Genomic DNA, 16,399 nt, shown 5'->3' on the forward strand with positions numbered 1-16,399 from the left:
ATGTTTTTCGGCCCAACACTAAAATTCTGTATTGCAAAACTATTTAAATCAATATATGAAAATTAAAATTAATCACATTAATAATGTTTGATCATCACTAATTTAGAAATAGAGTTTTCCAAACTCATCAATGTATTTTCGTGAAGTGAAATAATATCACATATGTTTTATAGATCATATAGTTAGTTTATTCATTTATCTAATATGTATATTAATTAATCTTTTAAGTTTATGTTCACAACTCATAAGATATAGTTACAATTAGAGAATAGTAAAATTTATTTTTTTAATTAATATTTTTAATTATTAATTTAATTTTTTAAAAAATTATATCCCGTGTAAAGTATTGTGATTTAGCTAACTAGAATATCATTTTAGTTAATATTTGAATTAAATTTAATAAATTCAAAAATAATATTTTTTATATTTTTTATTGATTTATAACTATCAACATACTACTTTGTGATAACCTTACACCTTACTTGTAGGTTATCAATTCAGTTCGAGCAAATCTAATTTCAAATAAGACGGCATTAATTGATAAAGTGAACGCAATAAATATCTATATTTTTTTGATAAAAAAAATAAGAAAATATATAATTTTATTGAACATTATATATTCCTGTTCTCACTTTAAAATATCAGTCAATTTAAAAATTTGATACATTCATAATTTAATATATTAAAATTTGCAATTAAATACATTGAAGTATCAATACATTAAGTATACTACTTGTGATAGTTGTTCTAGAAGAGAGGAAGTATATAACTTCATTGTCAATTTTGTCCAAGATTTTCTTTCTCTCGTCATAACTTATTCAATTCAATTCATTCATAATAAGGGGTTGGTATAGCCAAGAGAGTTGATTTCAAATGCAGGACTAGTCCATAAAATTTAGACAAGTCCAATTCCTTAGAACCAGCAGGCAAATCCCAATCAAAGTGATAAACAAGGTTAGCCAGCACAATTTCATCAAGAGCAGTGGCAAACTGCATCCCAGGGCACCCTCTCCTTCCTGCACCAAAAGGAATAAACTGAAAATCACGCCCTTTGAAATCCACCGAACTGTTTAAGAACCTCTCTGGCTTGAACTCAAGTGGCTGGTCCCAACACTTTGGGTCCGTTGCAACGGCCCATGCATTCACCAACACCTGTGTTCCAGCTTCAATGTCATATCCATTCAACTTGATGCCTTTGGTGGATTCTCTAGGAACTAGAACTGGAAGTGAAGGGTGCAACCGAAGTGTTTCTTTGATCACAGCTTTCAAGTAGTTCATGTGAACCAAATCTTGTTCGGTTATGTTGCTTCTGTTTCCAACAACAGTTCTCACTTCATCTTGAAGTTTGTGCATAACCGCTGGCCGTTTTAACAGTTCCGCCATTGCCCATTCTAGCACAGTGTACGTAGGGTCCGTACCTGCCGTAAACATGTCCTGCATAAATAATTCGCATTAAATATGTATTAATAATTTAAAATTTTACTTAATCAACAGTTACAATAATTAATAATCATATTAACAAGTTTCAACAAAATTGAAGTCAAAATTAATTAAGTTGGAAAAAAGGAACGCTCATCCACCGTTAATGATAGAACTATTTTAAAAAATAATTATCTATTTTGTTATAAATATACTGATATCCTAATATATATTCGGAACTCAATTACTAAAAAGCCTATTAAAATTCTTACGTTCAGTGTAAATTCATCCGTTTTAAGTAATCCTTGAAACACACAAATCATTAAAATTAAATTATTCTCTTAGAAAATATGTAGTATTTAAACGACTGCAATTAATAAGATACTAACAACAACAAAAAAAACATTTATTATGAAATTAACAAAATTTAAGAGTATGATAATTAACAAGATATATGATAAGTTGATGACTATTCCTCATTTTGTAAAATAAATCTCAGTATCGTTATTGTGAAAAATAATTTACTAGAGAATAAGATAGCAATTGCCTAAATAATATATATATCAAACTCAAATATTTCTTACCACGAGTATTGCCTTCATTGTTATTGTGTCAAACTCAAATCCAACAGCGTTACTGGTCTTGACAGAAAGCAAAACATCCACAAAATCATCAACACTATCAGTAAGTCCCTCTTGTTCTTTCCTTTTCCCAGAACTAACATGCTCCGCAATCACTTGATCCAAAAACTCATCAAGACGCTTGGCCACTCTTGATGCTCTTCTATAAGAACCATCAACCTTGTTCAACCAACTAAGCCATGGAATATAGTCTCCTATTGATGTTGTACCCAACAAGTCTCCAAACTCCAAAACCAGCTCCTGAAACTTGCACCCTTCTCCTCCTCCACGATATCTCCTCCCTAGAGCACTTCTACACAGTATGTCATTTGTAACACCGAAGAATATGTCAGACAAGTTTAAGGGCATAGAAGAAGAAGAAGCAAACTCTTTGATGGTTTCAACCATTCTTGCAGCTTCTTCCTCCCTAATAAGGCCGTACGATTGAACCCTTTTGTTGCTCAGAAGGTGCAACACGGCTAGGCTCCTTATCTGCCTCCAGTATTCACCTGCGTTACGTAACGTAAGAGAATGAGATATTTTAGAGGGTATATATATATATATATATATATATATATATATATATATAATTTTGCCTATGCTACACTTGCGGTATATAGTCGGTCTCAAGCCCGATAAAAGAAGAGGGCTATGTTATACCTTGACAACTATGCATAAAAACTTAGTCAAATTTTTATGACATATATCAAAGACGTTATTGCGCTAAAGTTATGTCGTTGTCCGGAAACAACGCAATGTATAGCTCGTGTATAGTGTCAAATGAATAAGAGCCGTTGCATCGGTGCTCGAGTGTAGCGTTAAATGAGTAAGGATTCCCGTGTTTTCGTGAACAGACGAAGGTAAATAAGTTAGTTTACAAAGAAAAAGCTAAAGATAAAGATAAGAGCGATAGAAGGTTGAAATTTGAGACATGGAACATAAGCACTCTAATAAGAAAATCTATAGAGGTGGTAATAGATACTATGACAAGAAGAAAGATTAACATCATGTGCTTACAAGAAACAAAATGGGTCAGCGCAAAAGTTAGGGAGTTGGATACTTTCGGGTTCAAATTTTAGTCTACAGAAAAGGTGAAAAATAAGAATGGAGTAGGTATTATCGTGGTTAAGCAATAGAAGAAGGAGGTAGTGGATGTCAAGAGAGTGGACAAAAGGATCATCTCTATCAAACTTATGGTGAAATGAGATATTTTTCATGTGATTAGCGCATATGCACCGCAAGTGGGTTCGGACGAGCAACACAAAATAAGATTTTGGGATGATTTAGAGAGTTTAGTCTAAGACATATCTTCGAGAGATAAGATTTTCTTACGAAGAGACTTAAATGGCCATGATGGAAAAGAAATAATTGGGTATGAAAATATTCACGGAGGCCATAATTTCGGGATGGTCAATACAGATGGTAAAATTATTTTAGACTTTTTTCTCGATCTTTGACCTCCTCATCATAAATATATGTTTTAAAAAGAGAGACAAACATATTATAATTTATAGGAATGACATGATAAACTCTTAAATCGACTTCTTCCTGTTGAGGAGAGTTGACCAAAAATTTTGCATTAATTATAAAATTATTCCAAAAGAGAGTTTAACAACACAACATAAGATGCTTGTCATGAATTTTTGCGTTGAGTAAAAATTGAGAAAAAGACATTATACGAAGAACCAAGAACAAGATGGTGACGGAGGAAAGGTGAGGAACAAAGAAGTTTCATAAGACGGATAGGAGAAAAGGCAAAGTGGGAATAGGATAGAAGCACAGAGGAGATGTAGAGGGGGATAATGGAAGTTATTAGAAGAACAATAAAAGAAAATTTTGGTGAATTTAGAAAGATAGGGCCAAGAGACAACGAGTTCTAGTAGTAGAATGCGAGTGTACAAGAAAAGATAAAGGCAAAAAGAGAATGCTTTAAAGAGTGATTTTTGTGTTGCAATACAAATAATTGAAAAAAAATATAAGATGGCTAAGAAAGAGATAAAAGTGGATGTAAGTGAAGTAAGAATAAGAGCATATGAAGATCTCTACCAGTATTTAGGTACAAAAAAAGAAGAAAAATGTATATATAGAATTGCAAAGAGTCTTGAAAGAAAACGAAAGACTTGTATCAGGTTAAGTGCATAAATAATAAAGACAAAGATTTTGGCTCAAGATGAGAAGATCAATGATAGGTGGAAGAGCTACTTCTACGAGTTATTTAATAAATAACAGAAAATTCTTCAGAATCTTGGTCGGTTATGCACGACGGAAGAATATCAAAACTTCAACTATTATCGAAGGGTTCGAGATTTCGAGGTAAAAGAGGTTCTAAAGTGGAAGACAAAAATAGTAGGGCAGTAGGACCCGATAATATTCCGATTGAAGTTTGGAAGGGCATTGGAGAGAAAGGCATAAGTTGGTTAACCAAGTTTTTTAATGAGATTTTAAAGTTAAAGAAGATGTCAGATGAGTGAAGAAAGAGCACATTGGTACCTATATACAAAAATAAAGGGGATATGCAGAGTTGCAAAAACTGTAGAGGGATCAAGTTCATGAGGCATACCATGAAGTTATGGAAAATAGTGATAAAACGGAGGCTAAGACAAGAGACATAAATAACAGAAAACAAATTTTATTTTATGCCAGACATTGAAGCTACATACTTATTAAGAAGGATGATGGAGAGGTAACGTAATAATAAAAGTGATCTACATATAGTGTTTATTGATTTAGAAAAAGCGTACGCTAAGGTGCCAATAAAGGTCTTATGGAAGATTTTGAAAAGGAAGAGAGTAAGGATCGCATATATTCGTACAATTAAAGACATGTATGATGGGGTTACAAGTAGTGTAAAGACTCAAGGTGGCGTGACAGAGAAATTTTCTATTGGCATACAGTTACACTAGGGATCATCCTTAAGTCAATATATTTTCACATTTGTCTTGGAAGTGCTCATAGAGCATATCCAAGAGCCTGTGTCATGATGCATATTTTTTACCGATGATATCGTCCTTATAGTAGAGTTAAGGAAAGACCTAAATAAGAAGTTGGATTTACGGAGAGAAGCTCTAAAAGTGTATGGTTTGCGCATAAACCGTAGTAAGACGGAATATATGGAATGTAAGTTTGGCTGCCAAAGAAAAAATCCTAATGCAAATGTGAATATTGGAGAAAACATCCTACGAAATTTGTGATAAAAAAAAGTACCTTTAAAATTTAAAAGTAAATTCTATCGCACTGCTATCACACTGGTTATGCTTTATGATATAGAGTGTTGGGCAGTCAACGGGGATAGGGGTGGCAGGAGTACCCGAACCCGCGGGTACCCGACCCGTCCCTACCCGCCCGGGGCGGGTTTAAACCCGGCCCGAAGCGAGGCGGGTCCTGAGCAGGGCGGCTGTGGATCGGGGCGGGACGGGGTCGGGTTCATGGTAAACCCGCCCCGGAGTGTACATATACTCCCTCATATATATATACTCTTTTAGCAATTAGGGTTGCTCCCTCCCCTCCCTCATACAGACATACCCACCTACCCACATACCCAAATCCCAGAAACACACACAGCACTCACTTACCCATATCCTAGAAACCCACACAGGCAGCCACCTTGCTCACCGCCGCTATTGCTTGCTTTGCTCAGTCGCTCACCGCCGTCGTCGCGTAGTCACTCACCTTGCCGCTCTCTCTCACCGTACTCGCTCGCACTTCTCTCGTTGTCGTCACTCTCCTCGCCGCTCTTCTCTTCGATTTGCAATCTCCAGTCCCTCCTTCCTCTGTTGTCGTCTCACTGGTAAGTAGCAAGCACACCTCCTTTACTCACTACTTACAGTTTACTGGCTTGCTCTCTGCTTCTTGCCTTCTCCAGATTTATTTTCTGTGAGTAGATTTTATAATTTATTTTTTTTATGTTAAAACAGTTAAACTTGCCTTTTCATTAATATTATGTAAATTGTTGACGGAGGACTTTTTTGAGTACAATAATTATTGATCTTGAAAAATTCCTAGATGACGATATAAAGAATGATGTCCTCATCCCTCAAGAACTTGTTGGCCCTGCCAAGGTCCTCTCTTTTTTAAAGAAATTAACATTTGCTAAGCTGAGTTGATTTATGTACTTCTTTAAAGCATGAGCTTTGCAATTTGTTTGAGTAATAATTATTGGTTTTCTTACTAGCTAATAAGAATCGGCCTAATTTATATGTGTTGGCCTTATGTATCTTTATTTTTTTAAATCAAAGTATGTTTGGAAACTGAAATTATCTATTACTTCTCATTTTTTATGTTAAATATATATCATATGGCTTTCCTGTCTAAGCATTGTTTATGGCTTTCCTGATTAATATTTCCTATGAATCAAGATACTTGTGGTAGTTATAAAATTGAAGGCTGATTATCCATAATGCCATGTATTCTTTTGGAGATGATTCAGAGTCAGTCAATGGATGTTATCCTTTTGTATATTCTTGTGATTTGTGCTTGATTAGTTATAATTGATTTCAATCTAACACCATCAAGTCATCATGCTTGCTATGTATACACATGAAACTCATTTAAGTAATGAGTGATTCACTTGCTGCTTATAATGAGATATGAGGTCCACTAACTCTTTAAATACAGAATATGATCTTTCTTCTCTCTAGCTGTTTAGTGCTTATTATTTTTCTTTTTCCTTTCCCTTGGTCTCTTGTTTCAGAGTTGGTGATGTTACAGCTTATATTTAGCATTGTTGTATCAAATTTGCTTATTAATCCCTTGGTCCCTTGGTCTCTTATTTTATACAATGAATTTTATTAGAATTAACATTGAATAAACTTAAATTTTTTTAAAAAGTTAGTTCTTGTCAAGCTGGTTTAAGTATTTAGAGAAGAGACTACAGTGTGATATTATTGTGTTAGTCATAAAAATTTTCGATAGCATAAAGATGAGTTAATTTGTTGTACTTGTCACAAAGAGTGAGTGTCTATTATTGTTATCTTTTTTATGATTGATAATTCGATTTTGTGTTGTGAATTGTTGATTTTGAGTTGTTGATTGTTGATGGCTGATTAATAATCTGATTTTATGATATTATTTATCATTTTTTATGTCTTTTTCAATAGCATTCTATATGTTAACTTTTTACTTAATACTAATTAACTTATTAATTGTTATCTCTTTGAATTTCAGGTTTGAATCTTGACTTCCAAACCTTTAATGATGATGAAGATGTTGAAAGTGATCAAGAATAAGGATTGAAGACTCTTATATTTAATTATGTAATATTTTTATTATGGTGTTAAATTTGTAGTCCTCAAACATTAACTTTTTTTACTTTCAAGTTATTTGAAGTTGTATGAATTTTATGTTTGTATTTTAATTTAAATATGAACTTTAAATTTTTATCTTAATTTATATATGAATATTTAAAAATTAAAATGTTAGTTAATTTTGATCGGAGCGGGTAGGAACGGGACGGGTACCCGCAGGGGCGGGTTAGGGTAGAATAGTTTACTACCCGTGGGTAGGGGTGGGGCGGGTAGTAGTAGGGTCAAAGGAGGGCGGGGCGGGGTCGAGTAGGACAAAAACCCGCCCCTACCTGCCCCACTGCCACCCCTAAACGGGGAGCACGAATATAAGTTAAGTGTGGCACAGATGAAAATGTTGATATGGATGAGTGATCATATGCAATTGGATAGAATAAAGAACAAACATATAAGAGGAAGAGAGTTGGAGTAGCACTTATTGTGAAAAAGATGGTAGAATTGTGTCTCAAGTGATTTGGATATGTGAGAAAAAGATCAACAGAGTACCCAGTAAGGAAGGTAGATGAGATGGAAGATGGACAAAGGGTAAAAGGTAGAGGACGATATAGGAAGACTGGAAGACCATCCATGAGGTGGTCAAACAAAATCTACATATAAACGGTCTCTTTGTAGACATGATATATGATAGAGTTCAATGACATCATTTGATCCATGTAGTCGATCCCACCTAATGGGACAAGACTTGAGCAGTAAAAAAATAGTTTGTATGTATTTAAGTTGTGTCAAATGATATAGTATTGAAGGATATTTATAAATACTAAAATAATCAAAATATTAAATACGTAATATTGTATAATAAATATTCAGATATACTAAATAATTCTTATAGAAACTAGTTGATCATGATATATTCTAGCATCTCCCATCAATCTCAAATGACAACATGAGTTTGAAAGTTATTTAAAACAACAAAATAAAAAGGAATGCATAAATTGATGGAACAGATGCAGACGAAACTGTCGCAAAAAAACACAGACGAAACTGGCGAAAGGAAACATAAACGGACCTGCCACAAGAAAAACACAGACAGAACTATCGAAAGGAAGCACAAACGGAACTATCGCAAAAAAAGCGCAGATACAGCTGCCGAAAAAAAAGCCAGCAAGGGAAGCACAAACAAAACTGTCGCAACGAAAGTGCAGACGAAACTACCACAAAAGAAGCACAAACAAAATTGTCGAAAAGATGGCGAACTGCTCAAAAATTGCCGAAAGCCCGAAAAGGTGGCAAACTGTGAAGAGATGGTAAAATGTCAGAGGATAACGAACTGTCGGAAGGTGACTGAAAAATATATAATTTATCCATAAGAATAAATAATCAGATAATAATAGTATTTGATTTATTAGACTCGAAAAAACACAAAACGAAGAGAATAGGTTAATCTGTAAGGTGAAAAAACATCAAAAGAGTGACAAAAGAAAAAAAAAAAAGACATAAAAAAAGTGTAAAAAATACGATAATTTCATAAAAAAAATAACATATTCTCTTCAAGAAAGATACTATAATTCTAATATCGTGTTAGAGAGATAAGAAAATATTAAAAAAAATTATATGTATTTAAATTTATAGATATTAAAAGAATAAAAATAATAAATATTTAATATTCTATAATAAATATTTAAATATATTAAATAATTCTAATAAAAAATAATTCTTCCTCCTATATTTTATGCAGCCCTACTCACCATACGGAGAGGTGGCTATGTCCTTGGAATCATACAAGAGTATGTCACTCATCTTACGCGGTGGCCGGTTGGAGAACACCAAGTCGTGGGTCTTCATCACCTCTTCCGCCATGTTGGCCGAAGATACCACCAACACTGGAACGTTGCCAAAGTGAAGGAGCATCAAGGGGCCATGTTTCTCAGCCAAGCTTTTGAGTGACAGGTGCGGGAACAAACCTACTTGGTGCAAGTTTCCGAGTATGGGTAGTTTTGGAGGTGAAGGGGGTGAGTTTTTGTTTGTGGGTTTGGAATACTGCCATTTCATGATGATGAGTAGGATAATGAATAAAGATGGTAACATGATGGTGGTGAACAGATCCATGGTGGTATAAACAGAGAGTGCTCAAGTTTCTAGTACCGGCGAAAAGTTTTCCAAGCTGTTGTGGAGGATGAGAAAGAATGCTAAACCCATGATCCAATGTTTGGACTATTAATTTTTTCCCTCGAGTTTCTGTATTCGTTTTACACCAAATTTAAAACTTAAAACAGCATCACTATTATCAATTCTTTGTTTTGTGGACTCAAAAAGTCAAATATGCCCAACCACATGTTCACATGTGTTGAGCTTATCGTAAGGAGTTTTGAATAGTTATGATAATTTATTTTAGAGTTTAAATATTAAATAGTGTTTTGGATATTTTTTGGTTAAATTTGATATTGCTGGGGATCGTGAGAAAGTCATTCTTGGTGGCCCGTGGTTGATAGACGGTCACTATGTTGCAGTAAAGCCATGGGATGTGGATTTTAGGCCATGCGAAAAATCCTTTGGATCAACGCTGGTATGGATTCGAGTCTCGGGACTTCCAATTTGGTGCTACCAGGAACAAGCAATGCTGCGAATTGCTTCTGCAATTGGGATTCCGGTGAAAGTAGATTTGGCTACTAAGCTTGCAGAAAGAGGAAAATATGCCCGAGCTTGTGTTCAAATTAATCTTGAGTTGCCTGTAATCAAACATATTATAGTGGAGGGTGTGACTTATGAAGTGGAGTACGAGAGTTTACAGTTGATTTGTGCTACTTGTGCACGGTATGGGCATGATAAATCGTTGTGCATGGAGAAGGAGTCCTTGGAAGGAAACATAAATTCCTTTGGTGATGGAAAAAATAATGAAGCCCCAACACTAGTGCCACACAACAATCATGAGATTCAAAAAGAGGCTGAATCAGAAGCTCGTGATTTAGGTGAGAAATTAGGAGTTGTTAAAGGGAAGGATGTGGTTACGGAATCATTGGCTCCTCACGTGCCTGATGGTCTTGTTAATGAGGCATGCATGGATGATGGAGAAGGCTGGCAACAAGTGCTGCGTAAGAAAAAATTTACAATGGGCCAGTCATCAGGTTTGAAGGACCAAGATGGAAAGCAGCACAAGTTTGGTTCGAGAAGGGTTCCAAGGCCCAATTTGCATGGTGATGGAGGCAAATCAACTGGCATTAGGATGGGGAAGCAAGAAAAACATGAAATTGCGCCATCTCCATTGCGCAGAACTCCTGCACGTCGTGGAATTTCTCTACGGAAGCGTCCTCGGCCTTCCTCCTTGCAGAACTCGCCAGTTGATAAAAATGGTGGCACAACGGAGGAAACCTTAGTAGATGGAAGCATGGCAAGTGCAGTGTCAGGGGGTCCAAAGGTGGCAATTATTGAGGATCAGAGTGTGCCAGTACCGCAGGACAAACCACCTATTGAGGTTGGTGATTCTGTTTAGAGTTTATGTTCTTATTTATTCTGTCCCTATTATTTATGGATAGTTTAAATATGATTGTTTGGAATATTAGGGGTGCTTCTAATAAGTTAGCCCGGGTGCATTGTAAGGAACTTGTTAGGAAATTTAGACCTGTTTTCTTTATTGTGGTTGAAACTCACTCCCCTTTTCAGCATTTAAAATTATTTTGGGAAAGATTGGGGTATCACTCTGTTGGTATAGTAGAGGCAGAGGGGCATAAGGGAGGTATTTGGTTTCTATCCTCTATGAAGGGTGTTTGTTGTAAGTTCATTGATGCTTTTGATCAGGGTGTTACTGTTGAGGTTCACTTTGATAATTTAATTTGGAGGTGTAGTGGTATTTATGGCAGTCCTCAATTTAATAAAAGGGTTCTCCTTTGGGATTATCTTGTTGCACAATCCATGGTTTTTCAAGGACCTTGGATTGTTCTTGGTGATTTTAATGAAGTCAAATTTTCTCATGAATCTAAGGGCTGTCAATTTTCTCATCAAAGAGCAGACATGTTTGCTACTTCATTAGGGGATAGTGGTTTGTTTGATCTGAAGACTATCGGGAGGCAGTTTTCTTGGTACAGGAGGGTGAAAAATTATGTTGACGTGGCAAAAAAGCTTGATCGAGTCTGTATAAATAGTAGTTGGTTATCTATCTTTCCAGAGGCTTATGCAGAAGTTTTAAATAGGCTTCAGTCTGATCATTGCCCTATTCTGGTGCGTTGTAAAGGTCGTCCTCAGCCTAAAGGGAATCGACCTTTCCGATTTGTTGCTGCTTGGGCTACTCATCCTGGGTATAAAGATATTGTGAACCAGTCATGGTGGTCTGGTAATAGAGGAATTCATGGCAAGCTTTCAGAAGTACAGAAGAATTCACTAGAGTTTAACTCGAAGGTATTTGGTAACATTTTTGTTAAGAAATGTGAATTAGAGCAGCAGATTAATTATTTACAAAAGCGTTTGGAAGTGGTGGATAGTATTTATTTGCGTCAGAAAGAGCAACAGTTGCTTGATGATTATAATAATACTCTAGTGCAAGAAGAGCTCCTATGGTTCCAAAAGTCCAGAGAGCAGTGGGTAAGGTTCGGGGATAGGAATACAAGATTCTTTCATATTCAAACTCTTGCGCGAAGGAAGCATAATAAGATTCATGGCCTTTTTCTCAAGGATGGAGTGTGGGAAACTGATCCAGAGGTTCTGAGTCAAGAAGCAGAGTCTTTCTATAAAAGCTTATTCTGTCATTTGGATGATGTTGATTTGGGTTGCCTTGGTGATGTGCCTCTTCCTTCTCTGAATGAGAAAGCTTGCAATAATCTTACGGCACCAGTTACTATGGAGGAAGTCAAAACAGCTGTTTTTCACATGAACTCTTTTAAAGCTCCAGGTCCGGATGGGTTTCAAGCTTTCTTCTTCAAAGAATATTGGGAGATCATTGGTCTTGATGTTTGGAAGATGGTTAAGCAGGCATTCTCCGGTGTTACTCTTGATCCGAGAATGTTGGAGACTTTACTGGTTCTCATTCCAAAGGTTGAATCACCGGTATCTATGAAAGATTTCAGGCCGATTAGTCTCTGCAATGTAGTTTACAAGATCATCACGAAGGTCCTTGTTAATAGGCTTCGTCCTCATCTTGCGGAGATTGTTGGCCCGCTTCAAGGAGGATTTATTCCGGGACGAGGAACTCCTGACAACATCATTATTGCTCAAGAAGTCCTCCACTTTATGAAGAAGACTAAATCAAAGAAAGGCACACTGGCCTTTAAGATTGATCTGGAGAAAGCTTATGACAGAGTTGACTGGAGGTTTTTAGCTCATACCCTTAAGAGCTTTGGTTTTCCTATTCCTACACTTAATTTGATTATGAATTGTGTCACTGCTTCTTCCTTATCTATTCTTTGGAATGGGAGTCGTCTGAATGGCTTTACTCCTAGCCGAGGTCTTAGACAAGGAGACCCTATGTCACCCTATCTTTTTGTGTTGTGTATGGAGCAACTGGCATGCTTTATTAGTCATCAGGTTGATTTGGGCTTGTGGGAGCCGGTTGCTATTTCTAGAGGGGGACCAAGAATATCCCATTTAATGTTTGCGGATGACTTGCTTCTATTCTGTAAAGCTACAAAGAGACAAGTGCAAAATGTGATGTTGGTTTTAGAGACTTTTTGCAAAGCATCTGGGATGAAAATTAATGTGGAGAAGTCTAAAGCGCTTTGCTCCAAGAATGTCTCTGCAACAAGGAAAGAGGTTTTCACTGGGGTATCCTCTATCAGATTTGTCCAGGATTTGGGCAAGTATCTTGGAGTTACCCTTAGCCATTCTAGGGTGACTCGTTCAGCTTTCAATGGTGTCCTGGATAAGATTCGGAGTAGGCTAGCAAGCTGGAAAGGGAGTTTACTCAATCGGGCTGGTAGACTCTGCTTGGTTAATTCTGTTGCCGCTGCTATTCCCACGTACCAGATGCAGGTCTCTATTTTTCCCAAAGGAATCATTAGTAAATTGGAGTCTATGATGAGGAATTTTCTCTGGAAAGGACAAGTTGATGGAAGAGGATTGAATATTGTTAGTTGGAAGGTACTGGTTACTCCAAAAAAATATGGAGGTTTGGGGATTAGAGATCCTTATTGTGTAAATATTGCTCTTCTTGGGAAGCTAGTTTGGACTTTTTTCCAGCAGCCAAACAAGCTATGGGTCCAATTATTGGATGCCAAATACCGATCATCTCTATATGACTGTTTTAGTTATCCTAAGAACAAGGACTCTCCCATTTGGAGGTGTCTTTGCAAGGCTTGGAAAGTGTTGAAGGATGGGTTTGCTTGGTGTATTGGAGATTTGAACCAGAATTTTTGGTTTTCTAGCTGGAGGAGAGAAGGACGGTTATCTAATGAGATGGATTATGTCCACATTTCTGATTCGAATCTCCGGATACAGGATATTTGGTCGGTTGATGAACAAGCAGGTCCGGAAGCGGGTTGGTATTGGAGTGGGTCTGCTGCCAAAGTCTATGACTCACGCAATGGTTACTTGTGGTTGTGTAAGCAGCTGTTTGGTTGGGAGGAGAAGGAGAATTGGCTTTGGCTTTGGCGTCAGCTTGTTCCGGAAAAGCATAAGTTTTTGGCTTGGTTGTGTCTTAAGGAGGCTCTTCCTACTGCAAGTTTTCGCTTTAGAAGAGGGATGTCGTCATCGGATAGGTGTCCAAGATGTCTTTCTAGCCAGGAATCGGTTATACATTGTATTCGGGATTGTCCAAAAGCTCAGCTTGTCTGGCAAAGGTTGGATATTCCTTGTCATCCTTTGGATTTGAAGAACTGGTTCTTGTATCATAGCAGAGAGCACCCGTTCAAATTCTTTTCGGGACTTTGGTGGATATGGCGAGCAAGGAATAACGACATCTTTAATCCCCATGAAACTTGGCCTCCGGAAAAAGTCATTTGTCTGGCATTAACTTCAGAAAAGGAGCTTAGAAATATTTTTGAATTACAACGTATGTCCCTTTCCTCTACTCTAAATGGTTTTTGGAATCCCCCATCCATTGGTACTTTTAAGATTAATTGTGATGCTAGTTATTTTGGTTCGGGTGATAGTGTTGGTTTTGCTTGTGTTATTAGAGATTGTAATGGGAGCTGGCAAAGGGGGTGTTTGGGAATGATTGAGAGTAATAGTATTCTTCAAGGAGAATTGTTTGCTATTTGGAGAGGATATCTCTTAGCTTGGGATGTGGGTCAACGAGATGTTATTTGTGAGACAGATTGTGTGGAAGCATTTAATCTTGTTACTCAAGATGGTTTTGGGTTTATTGATCCACTGGTGCTCAAAATAAGAGATATCATGCATTGGAATTGGCGTGTTGACTTTCGTTTGATTATGAGAGATGCAAACACGGTGGCAGATACTATGGCAAAGATGGCGATGAAGTTACAACTTTCGCATGTGGAGCTTCTTTCACCTTGGGAGGAGTTTAAGAGTAGTTTTAAACGGGACTGTCCCTCTATTTAAGCAGTTCCTTGTTTTGTTTCTTTTGTTTTTCTTTGTTTAATTTATTTCAGTCACCAAAAAAAAAAAAATATTAAATAGTGTTAAGTATTTACACAGTTGTACAATTATATTCGTTCTTTGGATGATTATTTATGTAATTAATATAAAAAATAATTATTTTTATTGATATAATATTTATAGTTAAATGCATATATAAAACTATTTTATACTGAATACATTAAAATTAAATTCTTTATTTTATTCGAAGTTTCAAACTAAAAAGCAAGCACCACGTTTGCATTATTTACTGCTCTGAATCTTACAAGCTGAAAGGACCCGGTAATTACAACTTGAAAAATTAAAGCATTAAAATTACAACTTTACCCACCATGGACAAGAGAAGAAGACTGATATAGGGAATAAGTTTAATTATATACATAGTAAAATATAGGGTAAAGTATTAAATTGGTCTCTATGTTTCAGCATAATTCTGTTTTGGTATTTAAGGTTTAAAGTGTTCTATTTAAATCTAAAAAAGTTTCATTTAGCTTCAATTTTGTCCCACTGTGAGGTCAAAGTTAAATAATTAACGAAATGTCTTATATTACACTAGTACAAGAAGAAGGTCAATAATTTAGAGAATAAATACAAGCTCTAAAAGTACAAAATTAACTGTGGATGCATCAATACATTTATTTATCATTCTCTTTAGTTCTATAGAAAATATTTCATTTAAATTGTAAGAAGACTGATAAATAAATGTTTGATGCATCCACAGTTGATTTTGTGCCTCTCGAGCTTGTAATTGTTCTCCAGATTATCGATCTTGTTTTTATACTACTGTCATATAGGACATTCCGTTAATTATTTAACTTTGACCTTATCGTGGGACTACATTAAAACTAAATAAAACTTTTTTGGATTCAAATAGGACACTTTAAACCTTAAGGACTAAAATAGAATTACGCCCAAATGTAGGATATGCCGACACGTTTTTTTATAAAAAATTATATACGACATGTTTAGGATACGTTGTGAATTAAAATTTAAATAATATATTAAATTAATAAAACATCATATTGTAAATATAAGAGTAAATATAGTTGCACAAAAAAGTCTTAAAATTATGCAATTATTAAAAAAAATAAAAAACTTTAATCTATTCTTACCATCTCGCTAATAGAAAATGTTTCAATTTCTTCTCTTCCAAGTCCATCATCCACAAACACCTCAGCTTCAAGTCCATCATCCTCTGTATCTTCTATTTTTCTTCTTATATAACACAGAGAACTAAGAACGGTTAAGCTAGTGAGTAAATAAGCTACCAAAGACAAACAGTAAGTAGATTTAGGTTTTGATTTATTAATTATTTTATTTTTAAATTTAAATTTTGATTTGTTTTTATTTTAAAATTAAAAAGGAAAAATTAGTTAATCGGGCCATAAAATCACAAAATCAATTGCAGATTTGCAGCCCAACGAAAAAGATTCGTCTCATGAACATCTGAATCGGGTTGGACTCGTTCCAATTCGTGACCGCTTTACCAAAATTCTGTACCGCAAGAAGATACGCCACTCGTTCGAATTCGTGACCGCTTTACCAAAATTCTGTACCGCAAGAAGATACGCCGCTGATACGCTCGTTTAACGTATCCAC

General features: G+C 35.8%; 1 protein-coding gene across 1 annotated transcript; it reads right to left on the reverse strand.

Annotated features, from left to right (window-relative positions):
- Positions 1-649: 649 nt before the first annotated feature.
- LOC112735422 (cytochrome P450 736A117-like) lies at positions 650-9,136 on the reverse strand. Its single transcript, XM_025784960.3, has 3 exons — positions 9,025-9,136; positions 2,004-2,548; positions 650-1,434 (listed from the first exon to the last, which is right to left on the reverse strand). Exons 1-3 carry the CDS (start codon positions 9,134-9,136, stop codon positions 829-831), a joined length of 1,263 nt encoding a protein of 420 aa, XP_025640745.2. The 3' UTR covers positions 650-828.
- Between the last annotated feature and the right edge of the window lie 7,263 nt (positions 9,137-16,399).

The sequence above is a fragment of the Arachis hypogaea genome, chromosome 13 (assembly GCF_003086295.3).
Source record: "Arachis hypogaea cultivar Tifrunner chromosome 13, arahy.Tifrunner.gnm2.J5K5, whole genome shotgun sequence".
NCBI lineage: Eukaryota > Viridiplantae > Streptophyta > Magnoliopsida > Fabales > Fabaceae > Arachis > Arachis hypogaea.

Excerpts from the sequence above, each read along its gene's own strand:
- LOC112735422 (XM_025784960.3), bottom strand. The coding sequence starts at position 9,136 with ATGGCGGAAGAGGTGATGAAGACCCACGACTTGGTGTTCTCCAACCGG. Across the intron at positions 2,549-9,024 it reads CATAGCCACCTCTCCGTATG|GTGAATACTGGAGGCAGATA; the intron begins GTGAGTAGGGCT and ends TACGTAACGCAG. Across the intron at positions 1,435-2,003 it reads CAATGAAGGCAATACTCGTG|GACATGTTTACGGCAGGTAC; the intron begins GTAAGAAATATT and ends TTATTTATGCAG.